Source organism: Dunckerocampus dactyliophorus, chromosome 2 (assembly GCF_027744805.1).
Source record: "Dunckerocampus dactyliophorus isolate RoL2022-P2 chromosome 2, RoL_Ddac_1.1, whole genome shotgun sequence".
Lineage (NCBI taxonomy): Eukaryota > Metazoa > Chordata > Actinopteri > Syngnathiformes > Syngnathidae > Dunckerocampus > Dunckerocampus dactyliophorus.
In genome coordinates, this window is record NC_072820.1 from 31,674,671 (window position 1) to 31,694,578 (window position 19,908).

General features: G+C 42.4%; 1 protein-coding gene across 1 annotated transcript; it reads left to right on the plus strand.

Moving 5' to 3' along the window:
• The first annotated feature begins 490 nt into the window (after positions 1–490).
• On the plus strand, positions 491–5,495 carry LOC129177509 (zinc finger protein 503-like). Its single transcript, XM_054768726.1, has 2 exons — positions 491–1,154; positions 1,410–5,495. The coding sequence occupies exons 1-2, from the start codon at positions 906–908 to the stop codon at positions 2,832–2,834; spliced, it is 1,674 nt and encodes a 557-aa protein (XP_054624701.1). The 5' UTR covers positions 491–905; the 3' UTR covers positions 2,835–5,495.
• Positions 5,496–19,908: the final 14,413 nt, after the last annotated feature.

The window sequence follows — 19,908 nt, forward strand, 5'->3', positions numbered from 1 at the left end:
GGAACTAAAGTTGAGCCTGTCTCCATGTTTGTCTTTCATTAAAGAGATTTACAGGAAGATTACAAGGAGGGGGACAGCATGATAGACGGCTAGAGGGAAAGACATCTCTGCGTCTACTACACTACTACTACTTCTGTGTTTTTTGCACTCCATGTTGACCTGAATGAGACTGAGAAGAAGAAAAAGACAGCTGACAGCTAACTGGCAAGGAGGACAGGGAAGTGACAGACGCCAGGCTGCATCGGGGGGAGGAGGACGGACGTCAGTGGATGGATGGATGGATGGATGGATGGATGATGTTCTGCAGCCGTGGGTTACTTCTTAATGACGCATGCGTGCATCCAAAAGACTCCTTTGATTTCTTCTCCATGCTTTGTGGAGAGAACGTTTGTCAACATCTAAAAACACATGAAAAGACGCTTATGTTGACTCAAGCTAAGATGATCTGCCGCGCATGCGCCACAGTGCCAATTACAAAAAGGGAAACGTCCAAATTACAAGGCGCTGCAAATGTGAAATACACCCTCCGGTGGACGTGGGGCGTCATTTTCCTATTTCACCTCGCATCAACTCGGCTGTGCTTTTTTGTGATTGGGGGCTGTGATCCACGGGAGGCGGAGTAATCAACCACCTCCTCCTCCTCATGCTGCTGTAATCCGAGTCTGCTCTCGGACCTGCCACCAACACTTGTCACAGGACGCCGAGGGGGTGAAGGCGCACGGCGGCCACCTCGTCACGACACGCACGGATTGTGCACGCCTTTTGCATGAGGATTGTACCTGATCGCTTTCCGGCGTGTGTGCGCGCGTATGGCTTTAACCGACTGACGCACTCAGTGTTTTGGAGCTTTTCTAAAGCACACTCACACACATGCATTTCTCCGCCTTTTCCACGACATTTGGGTCATGATCACATCGCCCACGGTGTCTTTCCTGAGAAATAGCACCAATCCAGCGTGGGAGAGCTGCACGTCCTCGGGGGAGAGAAGCGCTTGCCGTCCGTCCGCCTACAGCTCAGTCTCTCCCGCAGACCCGTCCCGTCAAGCCGGTCGCCTTCCCATCAAGGTCCTGAAAATGCTGACGGCCCGGGCAGGACACATTTTGCACCCGGAATACCTCCAGCCTCTACCTTCCACCCCAGTCAGCCCCATCGAGGTAAGTGATCTCCTCCTCTTTCTCAGGCATAGCAACCTTTCATCTGATGTTACTTATCATAGTCTGAGAGCACAATAAGTGATGAGAAAGGCGATTTTAAAAATGCATTTTTAGAATACGGAGTTAATTTTAACCTCATTGTGTCATCTTTACAACAATGCCAACACATATTGTGCATGATGAGTGTACAGGCAAGTATGTAAAATAATGTGTTTGCATGTACGTGTATTAATTGTGGTGTGTCCTATCTCCCAGCTGGATGCCAAGAAGAGTCCCCTAGCACTTTTGGCTCAAACATGCTCCCAGATTGGAAAGCCGGACCCCCCGGCCTCCTCCAAGCTCTCCTCGGTGGCCTCCAGTGGATCTAATGACAAGGAGAGCAAGTCCGGCCCGCTGAAGATCAGCGACATCGGCGCCGAGGACAAGTCGAGCTTCAAGCCGTATTCCAAATCCTCGGACAAGAAAGAGTCGAGCGGCGGCCTGAGTGGAGATAAGAACAGTTTCCGAGTGCCTAGCGCCACCTGCCAGCCGTTCACGCCCAGGACAGGCAGCCCCAGCTCCTGCGCCTCCACCTCGCCGCTGCCGTGTGAGGGCAAGGCGGCTGACAAGGAGGACAAGAAGGAGTGCGATGGCAGTAAAAACACTTCACCTGACAGTAGCAGGACACGTGGAATTACCCCCGATGGCAGCCAGGAGGCCACGTCTGGATCCAAGGCTGTAACGTCGGACTCCATATCGGTCACTTCCTCGTCCTCCTCGGTGCTCGGCTCCGGATTGGTGGCCCCCGTTTCCCCTTACAAGCCCGGGCACACTGTTTTCCCCTTGCCACCTGCTGGCATTTCCTACCCTGGAAGTTTAGCGGGGGCTTACGCTGCTTATCCACAGCCATTCCTTCCTCCCGGAATGACCCTCGACCCCACCAAGTCCAGCAGCCAGCTTTTGAGCGCGCAATTTGCCGCCGCCAACTCGCTGGGGTGCAGCAAAGCCGGCACGAGCCCCCTGGCCGGGTCGTCGCCACCCTCCCTCATGTCCGCCAGCTTGTGCCGGGACCCCTACTGCCTCAGTTACCACTGCACCAGCCACATGTCCGCTGCGTCCAGCGCCAACTGCGCGCACGACTCTGCAGCAGCTGCTGCCGCCGCCTCTGCGCTCAAATCCGGATACCCCCTCATGTACCCGGCGCACCCGCTCCACGGCGTGCACTCCTCGGCTCCGTCATTCGGCGGACACCCCTTGTATCCGTACGGCTTCGTGCTGCCCAATGACCCGCTGCCGCACATCTGCAACTGGGTGTCGGCAAACGGACCGTGCGATAAGCGCTTCTCCACTTCCGAGGAGCTGCTCAGCCACCTGCGGACTCACACGGCCTTTGCCAGCTCGGAGAAGCTGCTCTCCGGTTACCCGGGCTCGTCGTCCCTGGCTAATGCCGCAGCAGCCGCTGCCATGGCTTGCCACATGCACATGCCTTCCAACGGCAGCCCGGGCAGCCCCGGTACGCTGGGTCTCCGGGGCCCACATCACCCTCTCGGACTGGGAAGCCGCTATCACCCGTACTCCAAGAGCCCCCTGCCCGCCCCCGGAGCCCCAGTGCCGGTGCCTGCTGCCACTGGACCCTATTACTCCCCGTACGCCTTGTATGGACAAAGACTGACCACAGCCTCGGCTTTGGGGTACCAGTAGAGACTATTACAAATATATACATTTATAAAGAAGATTTAGACCCAATGAGTTTTATATGTACTTCATGCAGGGACTGGATCCATGTGGGGATCAGTGTATTTATTTGAGATAGCTTCAAGCGTGACTAAAATAAAAAAAAAACTATAATATAAAACTGTTAACAGCGTCAATGTGCATTATTTGGGAGATTAATGAGCTGAGAGTTGAATGTGACCTAAAAAAGCTATTTTAATTGTAGCAAGGCCTGCAGGGCTGTCTGCACTGTGATGGATGTGGAAGATCAATCAGCAGCTTCTTCACAAATGTCATTGATTTATTGTGTGACCTGCAGCATGAAGCCCATTTTAAACCCAGCCAGCAAGAGGATGCATGGTTATTTACAAATATTGCTTTAAAAAAAAAAAAAGACATTTATGATCATTCTCAAACTATTTTTTTCGTTACACGCAAATGCCTTTCCATTTTAAACAATTCCATTACATTTAGTTAGTTTAACATAACACACTATTATACATATACAAAATATGACGGACTTTAAAATATAAAATTGTTGACTTAGCATTCTCACCACCATATTCTGCACAAAAATAGAAATGGAATACAAAAAAAATGTGCAAACATGCTACATAGCGTGCGCTGATAATGTCACACATGTGCTAACATCACGTATCGCTTGCTAATACGTCTCGGATGTGACGGCAGGAGGTCAGGGGAAATCTTTTCATTAAGCATGACAAACGAGCTAGTGATATCAGCGAGCGGCTAAACAAAGATTCTCCAGCTTGGTGACATTGCTGTAATGAAGCCATCATAGAGGCACAACAACGTGAAGCCAGCAAGGCCTACCTGTTTTTAATCTGGAGGGCCCCATCAGCTAAATCAAGTGTCATCACACATGCCTTCTGTAAACATCAGATTGCTCCCTCCAACAATAAAAATCAGTGTCACGTGTGGTATTTGTCAAACAAAGTCATCTTTCATGCAGATTAGTCCTAAACATGGCTGGCTGATGCACAGAATGGAGATACGACACAATTCATCACTGCAGACCAGGGGTGCCCATTACGTTGATTGAGAGCTACCGGTAGATCGCCAAGGTAGTTTGTGTCAATTGCGTAAACGTCACTTTGTCATATGACATCAGTCAGCTGACATTAAGCTCCCCTCCTGATTCGCTCTTGCTCTCCTGCGGCACGTGAAGCTACACACGAAGATGCAAATTTCATTTTTATTATTCTGATTACAAATAAACTAACTCAGCGGTAAGATGGTTATATCTATACCTAAAGTTATCTGTTCACTTGTAGCAGCTAGCTACTTAGAAAAAAAGTGTATTGTTGACTGGCTTTGCTTGGCGTCATGAACTCTACTACAGAAATCAGTGTTTTCTACACGTTGGCTTCTTAAACTATTATTTCATGATGAAATTAAAAATGTGCCCATTGGTGAAACCTTTTTAATATGTTGCCTTGACTTGGTCTGCATTGTCTTGCATCATCATTTTACATTCTTGTATATGGCTAATGTTTGATAGCAAATGCTAACTGGATGTAATACATGAGGTGTGTGTCCTAATGAACGTTACGTAGCTAATGTGACTGACATATTACCAGTACTCACTCACTAGTACTCAACTATTTAGGAGTTATGTGGAATGATCTTTATTTCCATATTGAATATAATTATGATAGCAACTACTTTGATGACCTGTTAACTTTGAAAATGTGAACGTGAAATACTAATCATTAATATTTACAATAGAATTTCACAGATTACCAATTAGATTTTGTTATAATATATGTTACGTTATGTTGTTATGTTAAGTTATAAGTTTTATAGAAAGAGGTGGATCATTTGGACTTGTACTTGCATGCCGAGAAAGTGCGTGCACTCCTGATATACATGTATAACCTACATAAATACATACTCATATTTTATTAAAATAAATATAGTAAATGTATATATTTTTATATATTTATAGTAAGAGGTAGATCTTTAGGACTTGGTCATTTTAAAAGTAGCTCGTAGGCTGAACAAGTGTGAGCACCCCTGCTGCAGACAGTCAACCTTGAAGTGTTCCCATCTTTTTCGGCTGTGCGTTACTCATATATTGCTTTATTATTAATTGACTAGTATACGCTTCTGAATGTTATGCTACTATTCAGTAAGAATCTACAACTTTACCTATTCAATCACACACATACCTCACTTTTGCACAAATCCAATTTTATTATTGACCCCACTCCTGCTTTGGGTAAAACAATCCACTAAAAAGGTGAAATCCAGTTACATTGTTGCATGTTCAATGATACTGTACACTGACCTCAACAAGGGGCATCTATGCGCAATGTAAACATATATAACATAAATATATAATTTAACGCTGAACACTATACTTACGATTGTGATTTGTGGTTATTTGTGCCGCGGTGTAGAACTGTTCTGCATCATAATGAGAGCTGTGCCAATTATTTTTGGCTACTTTATAATCTAAATAGGAGGGTTAAGTAATGCTCATAGTTAAAATGTGTATGATTGTGGTTGTATTTTTACACTGCACTGCAGGTGGAGGGCTATTATTTTAGCTACTTTATTATAGCATGGTATGTATGATGCAGTACAGTTCAGCACCAGCCACAAATAATAATATACATGACACTTGTTGACTTAAAAGTTGCTTTAATTAAAAAAAAAAAGTTCTCATTGGAGATAATGAAAAGGGAATTCATCTGTTGCAGGGTCATGATGCAGCCATCCTAAAACCATTATTTACCACACAGACAATGTTTTACTAAACATGTTTACATTTGTGGACAGATACTGGTAAATAAAGCATAACTACTAACCATCTAACAATGATTGACAGATTTGTTGAACTTTGGAGGTATTGTTAAAATTGTACCTTAGCCCACTGGTTCTCAAACTGGGGTGCAAGTACCGCGGGTGGTACGGTGGTACCGTGGGTTTCATCTGGTAATACTCAGGTCAACCAGATTAAAAAAATAATAATAATAATAAAATTATATTAGAAATCTATGTATCCAAAATAATTGTACAAATTTGCTGAAATTGTATTCAGATTGATTTGTCCTTACGCCAATCGCATGAGCGTACAAGCCATACGTTGGACACTAAACTGTGATGCTACACATAGGCAGCAAAAAAACTGCGGTACTTGGCATAATATTTTTGAGGTGGTACTTTTACGATTGCCTAATATCTTCATCTAATCTGAACCTAATATTTTAAAGCAGAATAATTGCTACAACCCAGATGATATGGGTCAGGTGTCCTGTACCGTACATAGTGGCATCTTTACATACTCACAAGAAGGCGCGCCATTTTGCGTCAACACAGGGAAAAGGAATTTTGCCGTGTCAGGACTCTGTCAACACACCAAGCAAAAAGAGAAAAGAGCAACCGTGAGTGAAACAGTGGGTTCTTGTCTTTCAGCACTGCACACAGCCTATAATTTACACACCAATGACAAGAGGCCATTTTTGAAGTCTGTCATAGGCCCCTTACTTTTTTTTTTTTTGGGCGGGGGGGCCCCAAATGTCTTGCTCACCACAGTTTGTCGACTCCCGCTCGCTCAGGGTGATTAATGACTGTAAGCCTCATTGTGTGGAGGTGGTTAATTAACTGCAGGCTGACTAAAAACACTATACGAAAGCCGCCTCCGATAACTCTGACTCCCCCCCCTCCCTCCATCCCCCTTTTGTCGTGGCATGTGGAAGCTCTTACTGACAAATTTGCGAAGAGGCAGACCAACGTTGACTAAGATGAATGGCCGCTGAGAACAGTAAACAGCCTCTAATTTAACAGTGTTTAAATGTACGACACGCTGGCATCGTGCCTCCCTGCTGTTCGTGCTCTCTCACTGGGGAACCACGGCCAAAGTATCCCCACTTCCCTTCGCTGTTAGCTTAAAATTAGACCAGGCATATTCACAGGGGGAGGTTTTTTTGCACGGTTATGCGATACAGCCATGAAAAATAGAATTAGTTTGTAAAGCGGAGACAAGAAACATGCTTTCCCCTGCTAACAATAAACCACACATACTCTCTTACTTAAAGTCGACGGCCTTTTATGGCAAACACATGACCGGCCTGCTTCCTCATTATTAGGTTTGTTAATATAAAACCATCACCGCATCGACAGGCCTCACTTAATCACGTTACCATCGAACTCTTGCGCTTTGCCAAGTGCGACAGTTTTAGTGGCAGAATTATGGCGCTGACCTATGGGAGGAAATTAGCTGTGGACACAACTGATTTCTTCCTGGTGAAGCTGGGGGCAGTTGGGGGGAAGAAGCTTTACCAGGGCAGTGACAGTGATGGAAAATAGCAGCAAGCTAAAAAATATTGCTGGAAATGAAAAATGCCACATGGAGTGAAGTGTAATGCATAATGCCAGCTGGCAGAGCATTACAGGTGATGGACGTGTCACTTTGCACTGTCAAACATGACAGACGACAGTATGCTAATATACAGGAAGTGCGCCATCTGCTTAAATGGCCAGTGTAATGTACAGCTCGTGATTAGGCTTGAAGAGCAGCGCAGATTCTCTTTAATCGTTTTCAGCTTTCTGCAAAAAAAAAAAAAAGTCCATCTGCAGCATGTGGTAAATCGTTTGTCCCGCAGTCCAAGACAAATGGACTGTTTCTGCACGATCCAAAATTAGAGCAGCAGAAAACAATCAATCCTGTAAAAGGGGCCTGGGAAAAAAAAAAAAATATATATATATATATATATATATATATATATATATATATATATTTTTTTTTTTTTTTTTTTTTTTTTTTTTTAAGGCATCAGTATTCTTCCCATCTTGTATGAGAGCTGCGGTCTTACGGTTGCCGTCCCACAGCAGTCTGGTATCTATTGTCATGACAATTTTGCAGGATTGAGGATGAAATTCTTATTTTGTCAGCCATTGACTTTTTTTTTTCCCTATGACCCTAAAATGAAATACAAATATGAAATATTAAAAATATTTCATATTTGTGGTTAAAAAAAAAAGTTTTTGTGTTTGCAACTTTTGTGTTCTTGAGGAAAAATAATTGCATTACTGGGGCTAATAAAGCGTTTTAGCGCCATATGCCCATTATTTTATGGTAAGCGTGTTTCTGTGGAGAAGTAGTATTATTACTGTTGCTAAATGTTGTGCAGTATGTCTGCCATGTATATGGCTGTTGTGGCAAAACTGTTTTGATAGGTACATTTTTAGGGCCGTCTGTCCACCATGTTTGAGGCTTTTGCAAGTTTGCAGCAAGTATTAGTGTCACCGTGGCAAAATATTGTGTTTTTAACACAGTATATCAGGCATGTTTGTGGCTTTTGTGTTTTTGTGCCGAAATCATACTGTTGTTATGGCTGAAGCAGAGCTGCAACAAATAATTGATGATTAATCAATTAATTATCCAATAACTGACAACTATTTTGGTATTTGATTAATACATTTTTGATTTAAAAATGTAAATGTCCTCTGATTTCAACTGTGTGAACTGTTTTATTTCCTTAGTCACCCATGAAAACAAGATATTCACACACGTCAGCTTGGCTTTGGAAAACAGGGATCAACGTTTTTTTCCTGATCATTTGCAGACCAAACCACTAACTGTTTGTGTTTGGTTCATATCAATTTGGTCCGTCTCGGGCATAAATGATTACTCGATTAATCAAAACAACAAGCTTCAAATTAAGCCACTAAGAAAATAATTGTCAGTTACAGCCTAACCTAAATATTGCATTTTTAAGTGCAGTATGTCTGCCACTGAGGCTAAATGATGTGTTTATATATAGCGCAGTATATCCGCCATGTTTGTGGCTTTTATGGAAAAGTAAGTACATATTTTAATGGCTAAATATTGTGTTTATAGTGCAGTATGTCCGCTATCTTCGTGGATTTAGCAGTTTTGGGGCAAAGTAATGGTGTTGTAGGTGAACATTGCGTTTTTAGTTTGTGGCTTTTACGGCAAAGTATTCAAGTTTTTTTTATGGAAAAATATTGTGTTGATAGCGCAGTATATCAGCTATGTTTGTGGACTTTGCGCTTTTGTAGTGAAGTAATAGTGTTGCTGTAGGGAAACGGTGAATTTTTAGCACAGTATGTCTGCCCTGTTTGTGGCTTTTATGGCAAAGTAATCAAGTTTTTTAATGGCTAAATATTGTGTTTATAGCGCAGTTTTTCCGCCATGTTTGTGGATTTTGCGGCTTTGTTGCAAAGTAATAGCTTTGTGTGTAAATACTGCATTTTTAGCACAGTATGTCTGCCCTGTTTGTGGCTTTTACAGCAAAGTAATCAAGTTTTTAAATGGCTAAATATTGTGTTTCGAGCGCAGTCCGCCATGTTTGTGTTTTTTGGGGGTTTTTTTGGGATTTGGGAGTTTTGTGGCGAAGCAATAGTGGAAATATTGCACTCTTAGTTTGTTGCTTTTACGGCCAAGTAATGAAGTTTTTTTTAATAAGGCTAAATATTACATTTTTCACACAGTATAGCCGCCATGTTTGTGGATTTTTCTCATCCAATTCCGAATTTGTTAGAAAGTCACATCAAAATCGATTGACTCTAAGAACAAACAAATCTGAGGTGGGCCAACGTCACGGCATGGATTTTGTTTGAGATTTGAGGTTGTGTAGTATTTAGCGCAAAGAATTTTGTACGATTATCTACATAATTTTCATGCGGTGATGTTGCAGTATGGTCCATACAGAGGCTCTCAGGAAGGCTGGATACTTTTTGGTCAACTGTGTCCACAAATAGTAATTACACAGAAACTCCAGAGTAAAAATAGGAATATATTTGTCTTTCTTGAAAGAGTGACAACGTAAATATAAAGAAACTGCCAAAAACGACACCGTTTTCAACCGCTTTCAGTTCAAAACGGCACCCCCGCCCAATTACAAAATCAATAATGCTTCCCCAGCAATAATGGTGCGTGTTTTTTTTCTTATATGGGAAACCTGCCTGTCAGCTGGATCTGGCGTCATAACAAATCAGTGACACTCAAGTGAGCCTGAACATTCAGGAGGAAGACGGATGACCTGCAGGCCTTTGAAGTGCTCTGGCAAGTCAGATGCTGACAGAGAAACACACACACACAACACAGCAACCAATAATGAGAACATTAAACATTCCAGCCACCTGACAGGCCGACAAAAACAGCCCAGCTTCGCATCAATCATCCGCTGACACGTAACCTTGACAATTAGTCCCATCTGATACTTGCGCAACCTCCGGGCCTTGCACTTCGGCGTGACTCCACTTAAAGGAAGGGGACCGCCAAAGAGCTTAATCTAATTCCTTAATTCTGATTGATAAAGACAGAAGCAGCGACAGGACAGTGTATGGCTTCAACACATGATGGATTGGGAATGGCTTGGCAAGCTCTCAGTGAAGTAATGACTCTCTTAAGATGGGAACGCACATACTGTAGTTCAATTATTTTCCTGGCCGCCTCTGAAGATGTTGCCCAAAATGCATCCAGCGTGTGTTTATGGCTCTGCCTACTCAAATGCGTGGTTTTTAATGACGCCCTGCAGGCATTTGGAGGCAATATAAATACTTGTCAAGGAGCCAACGCTTTCGGTGTAACTCAAGGCACAGATCAACATAAAAGAAGAATAGTTCTTTAATAACCGCTGGCCTAACCAGCTTGCTTATCTTGCGTCTATATCTGTGTAAACATGAGCTAAATGTCAAGTCAAGAGCGTTGTAAATTTTGCTCATGAATGGCTTGGTGTCATTAGGGTTATGAGGAGCATAAACAACAAGCAGATTTGCTTTTTTTTGTGATCCATTCCCAGTCCAAAGCAGTTGATCCTCCGTGTTGTCATCGCCTCATGTATTTATCATATGAGAAATGAGGCATGCATAATGACGTTTCCCTTCCACCCAAGCACATGTAGAGAAAAAGCAAAGCATCCGGCAGACAGATGATTGGATGAAATCATCCCCCCCCCCCCGTGGAAAGAGACTGTTTACAAAAACTACCTAAGTTGGCGCGGCGGCGTTCCAAACCCCGAGGATGATAAATGGCTCTGCTAACCCTGCGGGATTGGAGACCCAAATGAGGACAGAGCTAATTGCCGTGCGAAATACTTTGGCACGAACGGAAAGAAAATGCTAAGGCAGGCCGCCATCGCCAAAAAAAGGCCCAGTTGCTGCCCCCGAACCCCCGAGTTGGCTTTTGCTTACAAGGGTTCACTGGGCGTCCATAAATCATGTGCTGCTTACAGCTGAAAGTGCCCTTAGTCATCAGCAGGCAATAGACTGAGTGACAGATTCCATCCTGACTACATTAGAGCCACCGGTTCTCTCTGACCATCTTGAATTTTTTCAGGAAATGAAAACCAGATGGTGGATTTGTTTTGTACAACATTGAGCTAGGTTTGTATGAACATTTGCTATGTAGAAGACAGGTCAATTCGAGGCATCCCTGGTGTTTGAAAGCCTTCAAACGTGGCTTCAGACGTGTTCTTCCACCCCAAGGCTATCGTCCAGCCACACATTATTCATTTGCATTTGGCGGCGTGGAGTGAAAAGCTGTTTCCGCCCACACAGGTGCAAAGCCGTCGTCAATCTTAACTCCAGTAATTATTTTAGTTAAACGTCAAACATATCCAGATGTTTTCTATCATTATCATTTCCTCTGATGCTGACAGCGCAAATCAAGAAGATGTGTGTCTTTGGTGGTTCCCAGCGTTACCAACTTGTGACTACAAGAAAGTCTGACATTCAGAAGGAAGATCCAGGATTTTATTCACTACAGTTGCAATTTGTCATTAGTTACGTTTCCACTGAGTGGTACAGTTCAGATCAGTTTGTCCAAACTGATCATGAAACTGATCGACCGTGGTGTACAAAAATGGAAAGGTGATAGTGATATTAGCGACTCCCATTCAAGAATTAAACATATCGTAAATTCCTCTAATCGTCGTAGTGGTATGTATTTTTTGGCAACACATCTTCAGGTTTCACCCAGCTGATAGCATTTATAGCTAGAACCTACACAAGCACACAATTACTGCGACCAAAACAGTGCTGAAAAGAAGTATATTTTAGGTTAGAAACACCACCAAATGTGTACAGTCGGAAAGTGAACTGCTTGCTGGTCGTACGAGCAACAATGTTTAAAGAGTTGGGATGGGCGATACAGCCTAAAATCCATATTGCGGTATATATTGCAGCTTCTTGCAATAATATATATCATGATATATTCTTTGGCATATCAATTATAATACAACTATTTCTAAACAGGTTTCTCCTTTGGCTGCTGTCCCTGATAGGGGCTATCACTCAGTGTCAGAGTGAACCTGGGAGCAATGGTGATTAAGAGGTAACTCCACTTTCCCCCAGCCCCCAGAGCTCCTGCTCTGAAGCCTCACCACCGGTTGCAGTTTTCTGTCATGCCCAGGACTTAAAATCAACTATTATGAGGTTACTTGACAGTAGGCGTTAACGTATTGCGTCATTTACGACTTTCGGACGTGTGCACTCAGTGTAGTAGCTATTATCCTCTCTCTAGGCTGTCAGTCATCTACCTGCTCATTTCCTGTTCATAGCTGGTTACTCCCCAGCTAAGCACTCATTTGTCCGTTTCGCTACTTCACATTCAAGGAACCTTAGTGGTTAGCAAGCCTTCTTTGGCTCCTACTGCTCATTCTTTCTCGGTGTGGAGCATGCTTTGCTATGATACTTCAACAAATGTACGTGTAGTTTATTTGCCACCATGGAGGCAAGGATGAGTAACTCCAAGGAGCGGGTCTTCACTTGGAAGGGCATAGTTTAGCCACGCTAGCTACAGTGTGCTACATTACATTGACGGACGCATTGCAGTCTGCTGCAGCAACAACAACAGCATGCATTATCATGACAGGAGGATAGGATTGAAATCTCTATCTTAGGCCAAATTCTGGATAGTCGGCCCTCGCAGTATCGCGGTTCGATTATCGCTCCCTCGCTGTATCGTTTTTCAGAAATGTATTCATGAATAAATGATCACTGTTTTGTGGTAAGCTATTGTCTATTATTAGTCAAAACATATTGAAATACAAGTGATATGTACTATTCTGAGACATGATCTTACATTACATTACCTTAACGCTGCATGAACTTATGAAGTCAGCCATGGTATGTCCACCATGATAAGAGTGAAAAAAAAAGGTTCTCCTCCCAACCCGCGTGGAAGTAGCAATTTTTTTTAGAAGAAATAAATTTGCTTGCTCCGTCTCAAATCCCTTCATCATAAGAGTTGTGCAATATCTTGTTACTAACTGACTATAGGCGTTTTTTCATGTCTACAGTACTCTAATGATGTTAAAAACTTATTTAGAAAGTCATAAACAGGTTTTCTATGCTCCAACTACAAAAATATTAAATTTATTAACATTGAATCCTATATTGTGGAAATTCATTTATCGCGGTTGGGTCTGGAATCAATTAATCACTGTAAACAGGGACGACTGTATATGGTTTATATCACACAACCCTGCATCAGGGTTAAGACTTTGCACCGAAAACAACACTAATTCTAGACATCAGCGCAGATGTTTTGTATTCTGGAACAGAACTAGGTAGGTAGGTAAGGAGATGTTTTGTTTAAAGTTTGACCAGAGACACATTTGTTCATTATTTGAATGCGTTACTTTTCACAAATTGCCTATTTTTTGTCGTTATCTTTTTTTTTTTTAAGTACTTATATGTCTAACATGCAAGGTTGTTATCAGCTCACACTGTGTATTAGACTATTGCGTAGGTCGAATGATGGCTCGGCGCCAGATGCATTTAATTACGCCTCATTGTCATCGGTGCGGCTTACTAAACGGTGGTAAATGTTTGCTCATAAGCTTAAAGAGTGTTGTGATTAGAGGTTTAAGGCTGGTTAACATCAAAGTGAGCCTCCTGTGGACATAGTGAGCTTGTGCTTTGCTATACATTATGACACAATTTATGGAGCCTTTCGTTTTAACGACTGCTATTTATGAATGTTTATCTTAATAGATTAGTATGCTAGCAACAGCTAGTTTGTTTAGCCCCGAGCAATCACACCTAAATGGACAATTCCCCCGTGCCCCGAACATGCCATAACATTCATGGTTTTATTTTATGGGAAAAGTTAATGGGAGACTCGTTTTAATCGAACTGCACGAAGCAGAGGTCCAATGTGTTTTTCATGTTCCAGCTGAGAACACCTGCCCTATTCTCACAGCTAATATATTAAAAACTAAAAGGGCCTTAGCAGATGTTGGAGGTTAGCTGAGAGTCGGGAGGCCCCATGAAAGTGTGCAGTATTTTTTGGAACAGATCAGAAGGGAATGACACAGGCCGTCCCCTGGCTTTATAAATCACATTTTACGTTACTAGCAACATAAACTAACGCCTAGCCTCTAAATAAATACAGAAGGACGTGCTACTTCTAGAAGAAAAACCCAACTTTCCCGCAGCACACTAGAATCTTCTATTTGTGTTTGCCTTGCAATCATTCACAAAGTTCAAAGCAGCGTGTTTTTTTAAGGCCTCAGTGTCAGCACAAGACATCTTCCATTCAGCCAGTCTACTCCTCACATCTCGCACGCGCTCCAGTAGGCCCATCCCACAACAAAGAGCGACGCCCGGAGTTATCATCCATCAAGTCGGGTTCTCATAGCACATCAAACGCGGAGTATTTGCGTCACAAAGTAGCAGCAAATGCTCCACACAAAGATTCCACTTTGAAAGATTTTTTTTTAATGATTTCTGAGAATCAAATCAAGACGTTATGATTCCTTTTCTACTCTATTTGAGGCAGCTTGATTTACTTGGGTCGGATCACATGACTTAAGAGTGTGGCGCTCTGCTTTCAAACGTTAAATATCTTTCACGCCTCATTTGTCAAGTATGTGCAATATTCTGGGATATAAAACAGCCCGTCTAGGTTGATTTTATCGTATTTATCGCATCTGGCGTCAAAAGGTAGCACAGTGCATCATTGTGTGTGATGGAGGACATGCAGCGCAAACCATCAACAGCTCTTTGTCCGCTGTCTTCTACGGATAATTCCCCTTAAGTCAACCATCAAGCACTGTGGCATGGCAAAGTCTGCACTATTGTGGTATGTGCCAAGGCATTGCAACACAGATTCTGGTGAAGCATTCCGGAGGGGCCGAGTGAAACGGGGCACCGGCCCGATTAAACGGTATCCCGTCTGCTGGTGATTTATTGTGACAGCGGCACCTCCCTGCAGAAACCCATGTCGTCAGGTGCTAGGACTTGGGCTGTGGGCGATACTTGATAGGCCTTCGGGCTTTCAGGCGAGACCTTGTGAGAATGTCTCTAGTGACGATGCTGAGAACGCTCGAAAAGCTCATTGCTATATTTACTGACACACATCAACGAATTTTGAATGTAGGCAGGCTGCTCTTGTTTGGATTGAAACCCTTTAAAATATCACTCTTAAAGGAGAGTATGTATAGAAATGTTATGGTTATATGGTTAAATAGTGCGTTAACGGCGGTAAGTAATTTATTTCATTAATTACGTTACATTTTTTAGAGTAAAGAATACGCATCATGGCAAGCCACAACTCTCTGTTATGAAGACAGAGAGCTACAGTGGAGCTGCCCACAGAGTCACGCAGAGTCAGCCGCTCTTTAAAAACTTTATTCTGACCTGAACACAACAGCAGTGCAATTCCATCACCATATACTGCATGTATCTCCAACTCCAAACAAACACCTCTCTAGTCCACTCATCATTGCAACGACACTTCCTCACTGTAACTAGACAGACTGAGATGCATTCACGGACACTCCGAAACATCACAGCAACGTCTTTATTATGTGTGTATGTGTGGTCTAAATCAACAGAAATGCAATGAAAAACAATAAGTGGATATTCTTATCACTCACTTTGTAAATCTTAGTGCAAAAGTACAATTTGCTGCATTTGAGTATGCTTAGAAATTCCAGAAAATTCACTCAAAACATATGAATTCAACTTAAATGACGTGGTGTCTTTGAACGCAACACCTCATTGCTCATAACAACACAGAGTCTGATTAAAATATTCTGCTATTAAAGAAACCAGTGGATAAATATTGGGGCTCTACTGTACTGCAAAAATGCTAGTCAAAACACCTTTATATGGCAAGTGGGGTCTGGTATTCTTAAGGACCGACTGCAAAAACACTGGTCAAAGATCCTCTATGTCAGTGGTCCCCAACCTTTTTTGACCCACGGACCAGCTTGTGACAGGAGTTTAAGGATGTAGTGCAAAACCACTGGGCAAAGATACTCTATATCCTACGTTCCCTAAGTAGAGTACGGGTACCCCTAGGGGTACGCAGATTGCTGTAGGGAGTACGTGAATAAAAACTAAAAACAGCTTGACTACATGAACAATGAGGTTTATGTAATGCGCTCAAACACCTTATGTGAACAAACACAGTAGGCAGTACAGTGCACAAGAAAGGTGACAGCATGAAGCTGTTCATTGTTCTATGTGCGTTAGATGAACAAATAAGTAAGTTTGATGATGACGTTGTGCATTAAAAATGTTTAATCTTGAAGATTTTCATATTGATCATTTATATTGTGTGCTAAATGAGAGCTGGTCTTCTTACGTAGTGCTCTGACTAATTAGTGCGTTTTCTAAGCTGTATGAGCTTGTCATGTGTTTGTTGAGTGGATGTACTGACTATGTTAGAAAGCCTGCAATTTTGCACCTTTATGTAAATGTATGCTTTCTCAAATAATGTGTCTTCTTCAGGTGCTGCGTCTGACACTGCACAGATTGACATGTGTAGTCTATTCTTCCTTTTACCTCATCCTTGTACACAAATGTTAATGCTGTGTGTAAATGCACAAAGTGAGGTTTAATAATGTTAGCTCTGTGCTGCTGTGCATTTTTGCTTGGTGCATAATCTCATGCTATACAGTCATGGAAAAAAAAATTAGACCACCCTTGTTTTACTTTATTGATCCATTGTAATGCCTGGTACAACTAAAGGTACACTTGTTTGGACAAATATAACGATGATAACAAATATAGCTCATAAGAGTTTAATTTAAGAGCTGATATCTAGCAACTTCCATGGTTTTATTGATAATAACCTAAATAGGGTTAAGATAGGGTTTCAAATGGGGTGAGGAAAAGTACAGAGTAAATAGCCTAAAACTTACCACTTCCACACGGAATAGGATGAGAATTTTTTTTCACTCTATCATGTTGGACATGCCTGATTGGCTGCCGACCAGTCCAGGGTGTAGCCCGCCTCTTGCCCAAAGTCAGCTGGGATAGGCTCCAGCATACCCCCGTGACCCTAATGATGATAAGCGGCATAGAAAATGGATGGATGGATGGATGGATGTTGGACATGCAGTGTGAAGGTGAAGGAATGTCATGTCACGCCTCATCAGTGTTTTGTGTCATTACTGACGCCTAGTGGCCAGAATACTACATGACTTGTCTTTCAATATTTTTTGTCAAATAATGGGCCATAGTCAACCACGAAACAGCATGATTTATTAACTAATATGCTGTATGTTTGAAAAACCGCGATAGACTGTCGTGGGATGACTGTAGTCCCCCCACACTCCACTATTTGAGAAGAACTGGTTTAGGGTGGAAATAAATGCCCTATTTGAGGATTACTATGGTTGTAGTATGCATTGGGTCATAAAATTCTGCAGCTGTGCCTAATGTATAGGTCAGTAAATGTATAAAGTATAATAAATATTTGCCTGAGAGTAGTATCACCTGATCACAGCACTTTGAGGATGAAGTGTGGGGGGTATTATTCAGGATAAATGGATTATCAGGGAAGCCAGGCTGAATGACTCAATAAAACTGTTAAGCAGCCAGCCAGCGGTGGCCAACATGATTAATAGCTCGCCTTCCAAGACTGGATTTATTTTGTCTTTTATTTCTCCTTTAATGACCAGCCGCAAACACCGCCGCCACCCCCCTAACATATCGCCCGTGTTTCCAGATTAGCGGTGACTAATGAGGATTCAAAATTGCCGTTATCTACATGAATGTCTTTTTATTTGAAAAGTCAATATTGCTAGCACGTGTGAGGAATTTTCTCGCACCACGCCGCCATCTGTTACCTGCCGCCCAATTACAAGAGATTAAAGCAATGCTGCTATTTTTAAGAGTAGTTTGTCAGTATTTATTGCATTTCCACACATCCTGTGCCTTCCTTTCTTTCAGCTACATCTCAATTATTAAAAACACAGAGGGCATCCAGAGTACGTCGTCACCTTTTGTGGGATCAATGCGCAGCACTGGTGGAATAAATGAAGCTGTAGTTTACATGTTTGCCATTTTCAAAGTAGTCCGCAGAGGTACAGTATATTGCTGGCTTCTCAGAAGGTCCTGGGGACGTCGCAGGAGATATAGCTCAATTTAATGAAAGAGTGGAACGCAGTAATGACCCCGGTGATTCATATATTTGTAAAGGAAATCAATCCTGCATCACTTATGCGCAGAAACACGATCCTCAGCATCCTTAAATCTTGGCAGCGGGTAATAAACGGTAAACTATAGGTTACATTAAAGTGCGGCGCGTCATTGGGGCACACAATAAGACAAATGAAGTTCATTAGAGAGCTGAAAACAGGTATGAAGCAAAACATTGACTGCAATAACTTGGCTGGAGAGAAAATGCAAAGCGTACGCCCAAGGCAGAGCTTTTTCTCCAGACACCCCCCCCCCAATCCATGATTTAGCACAGCAGCACACCGCTCGATGGCACCCGCGAGACGACTTGATTTTCATGTTTGCCAATCTTCTTTTATACCTGCCCGTGGTGACCGTAAATACACTTTTATGCCTCCCGGAGAAATGCTTAAAGAAGCAGTTTCTCCATGTCCTGTGTATGGACACACGTTGGTAATATCGTTGATTGATGACGGCCATGTTTGGACGACGCCCTGGAGAGTTTTCACATGTTTTACATTTGAGCAAAAATTTCTCAGACAGAAGATTTGTTATTATAGTTCTTACATTAGTTTAGTAGGGTTGTGTAGAAAAGACCATCTTGAGAGCACAATTATTGTTACCAACACGCACAATTTGAACACGATCCAAATAAAACTGTGGTCTGTGGTCTGCGTACAAAATAATTATGGGAAATACAGTGGAACCTGAGTTAATATCATTAATCTGTTCCAGAAGGTCCGACTCAAACCAAAATTTATGCTAACCGAATACATTTTTCATTCATTCATTGATTCATTCTTTTTCTATGCCGCTTAATCCTCATTAGAGTCGCAGGGGTATGTTGGAGCCTATCCCAGCTGACTTTGGGCAAGAGGCAGTCCTGGGCATCAGCCAATCACAGGGACATATAGACAAACGATCTTTCACACTCACGTTGTACGGACAATTTAGAGTCTCCAATTAACCTAACATGCATGTTTTTGGAATGTGGGAGGAAGCCGGAGTACCTGGAGAAAACCCCCACACACACGGGGAGAACATGCAAACTCCACATAGAGATGGAACCCAGATCAAATAATATATTTTCTACATTTGTATACATTTTCCTATGAGAAATAATGTAAATCCACTTAGTCCGTTCCAGATAACCAAAAATGTTAACACAAAAAACTTTTTTATACTTTTACGATTATATTTTTGTATGCAGAAAACAATTGGAAATGCATATACATGGCAAATGAAAGGGATAGGCCTGTTACACTAATCAATAAATCAATTAACCACAAACAACAAGTCAATTAACCACAAGATAAATAACAAACTTGATCATTTTGCCAGCCTCGATATATTGACATGTGAATGTGTTTTTTTTCCTCCTTGCTCTCTACCAAACAAGCTGGATGACAAGAGGATTCACTCTGTATCTGTTTCAACACCGAGGCACGTTGGTTCTATAGCGGAATTAAGAGAGTGAGTAAACCCTCCTGTCAGTCATTGAGTCTCTTTGTCCTAGTGCAGTGGTCGCCAACCCGCGTCTCCGGAATCGCATGCGGCTCTTCAGACTCCTTGTTGCGACTCCCACGTCGAGCTCCGTAATTTTTTTTTTTTTTTAACACCGAAGCAGAGGAAATGTGCGTTTTTGAAAAGA

Excerpts from the sequence above, each read along its gene's own strand:
- LOC129177509 (XM_054768726.1), top strand. The coding sequence starts at position 906 with ATGATCACATCGCCCACGGTGTCTTTCCTGAGAAATAGCACCAATCCA. Across the intron at positions 1,155-1,409 it reads CCCCAGTCAGCCCCATCGAG|CTGGATGCCAAGAAGAGTCC; the intron begins GTAAGTGATCTC and ends CCTATCTCCCAG.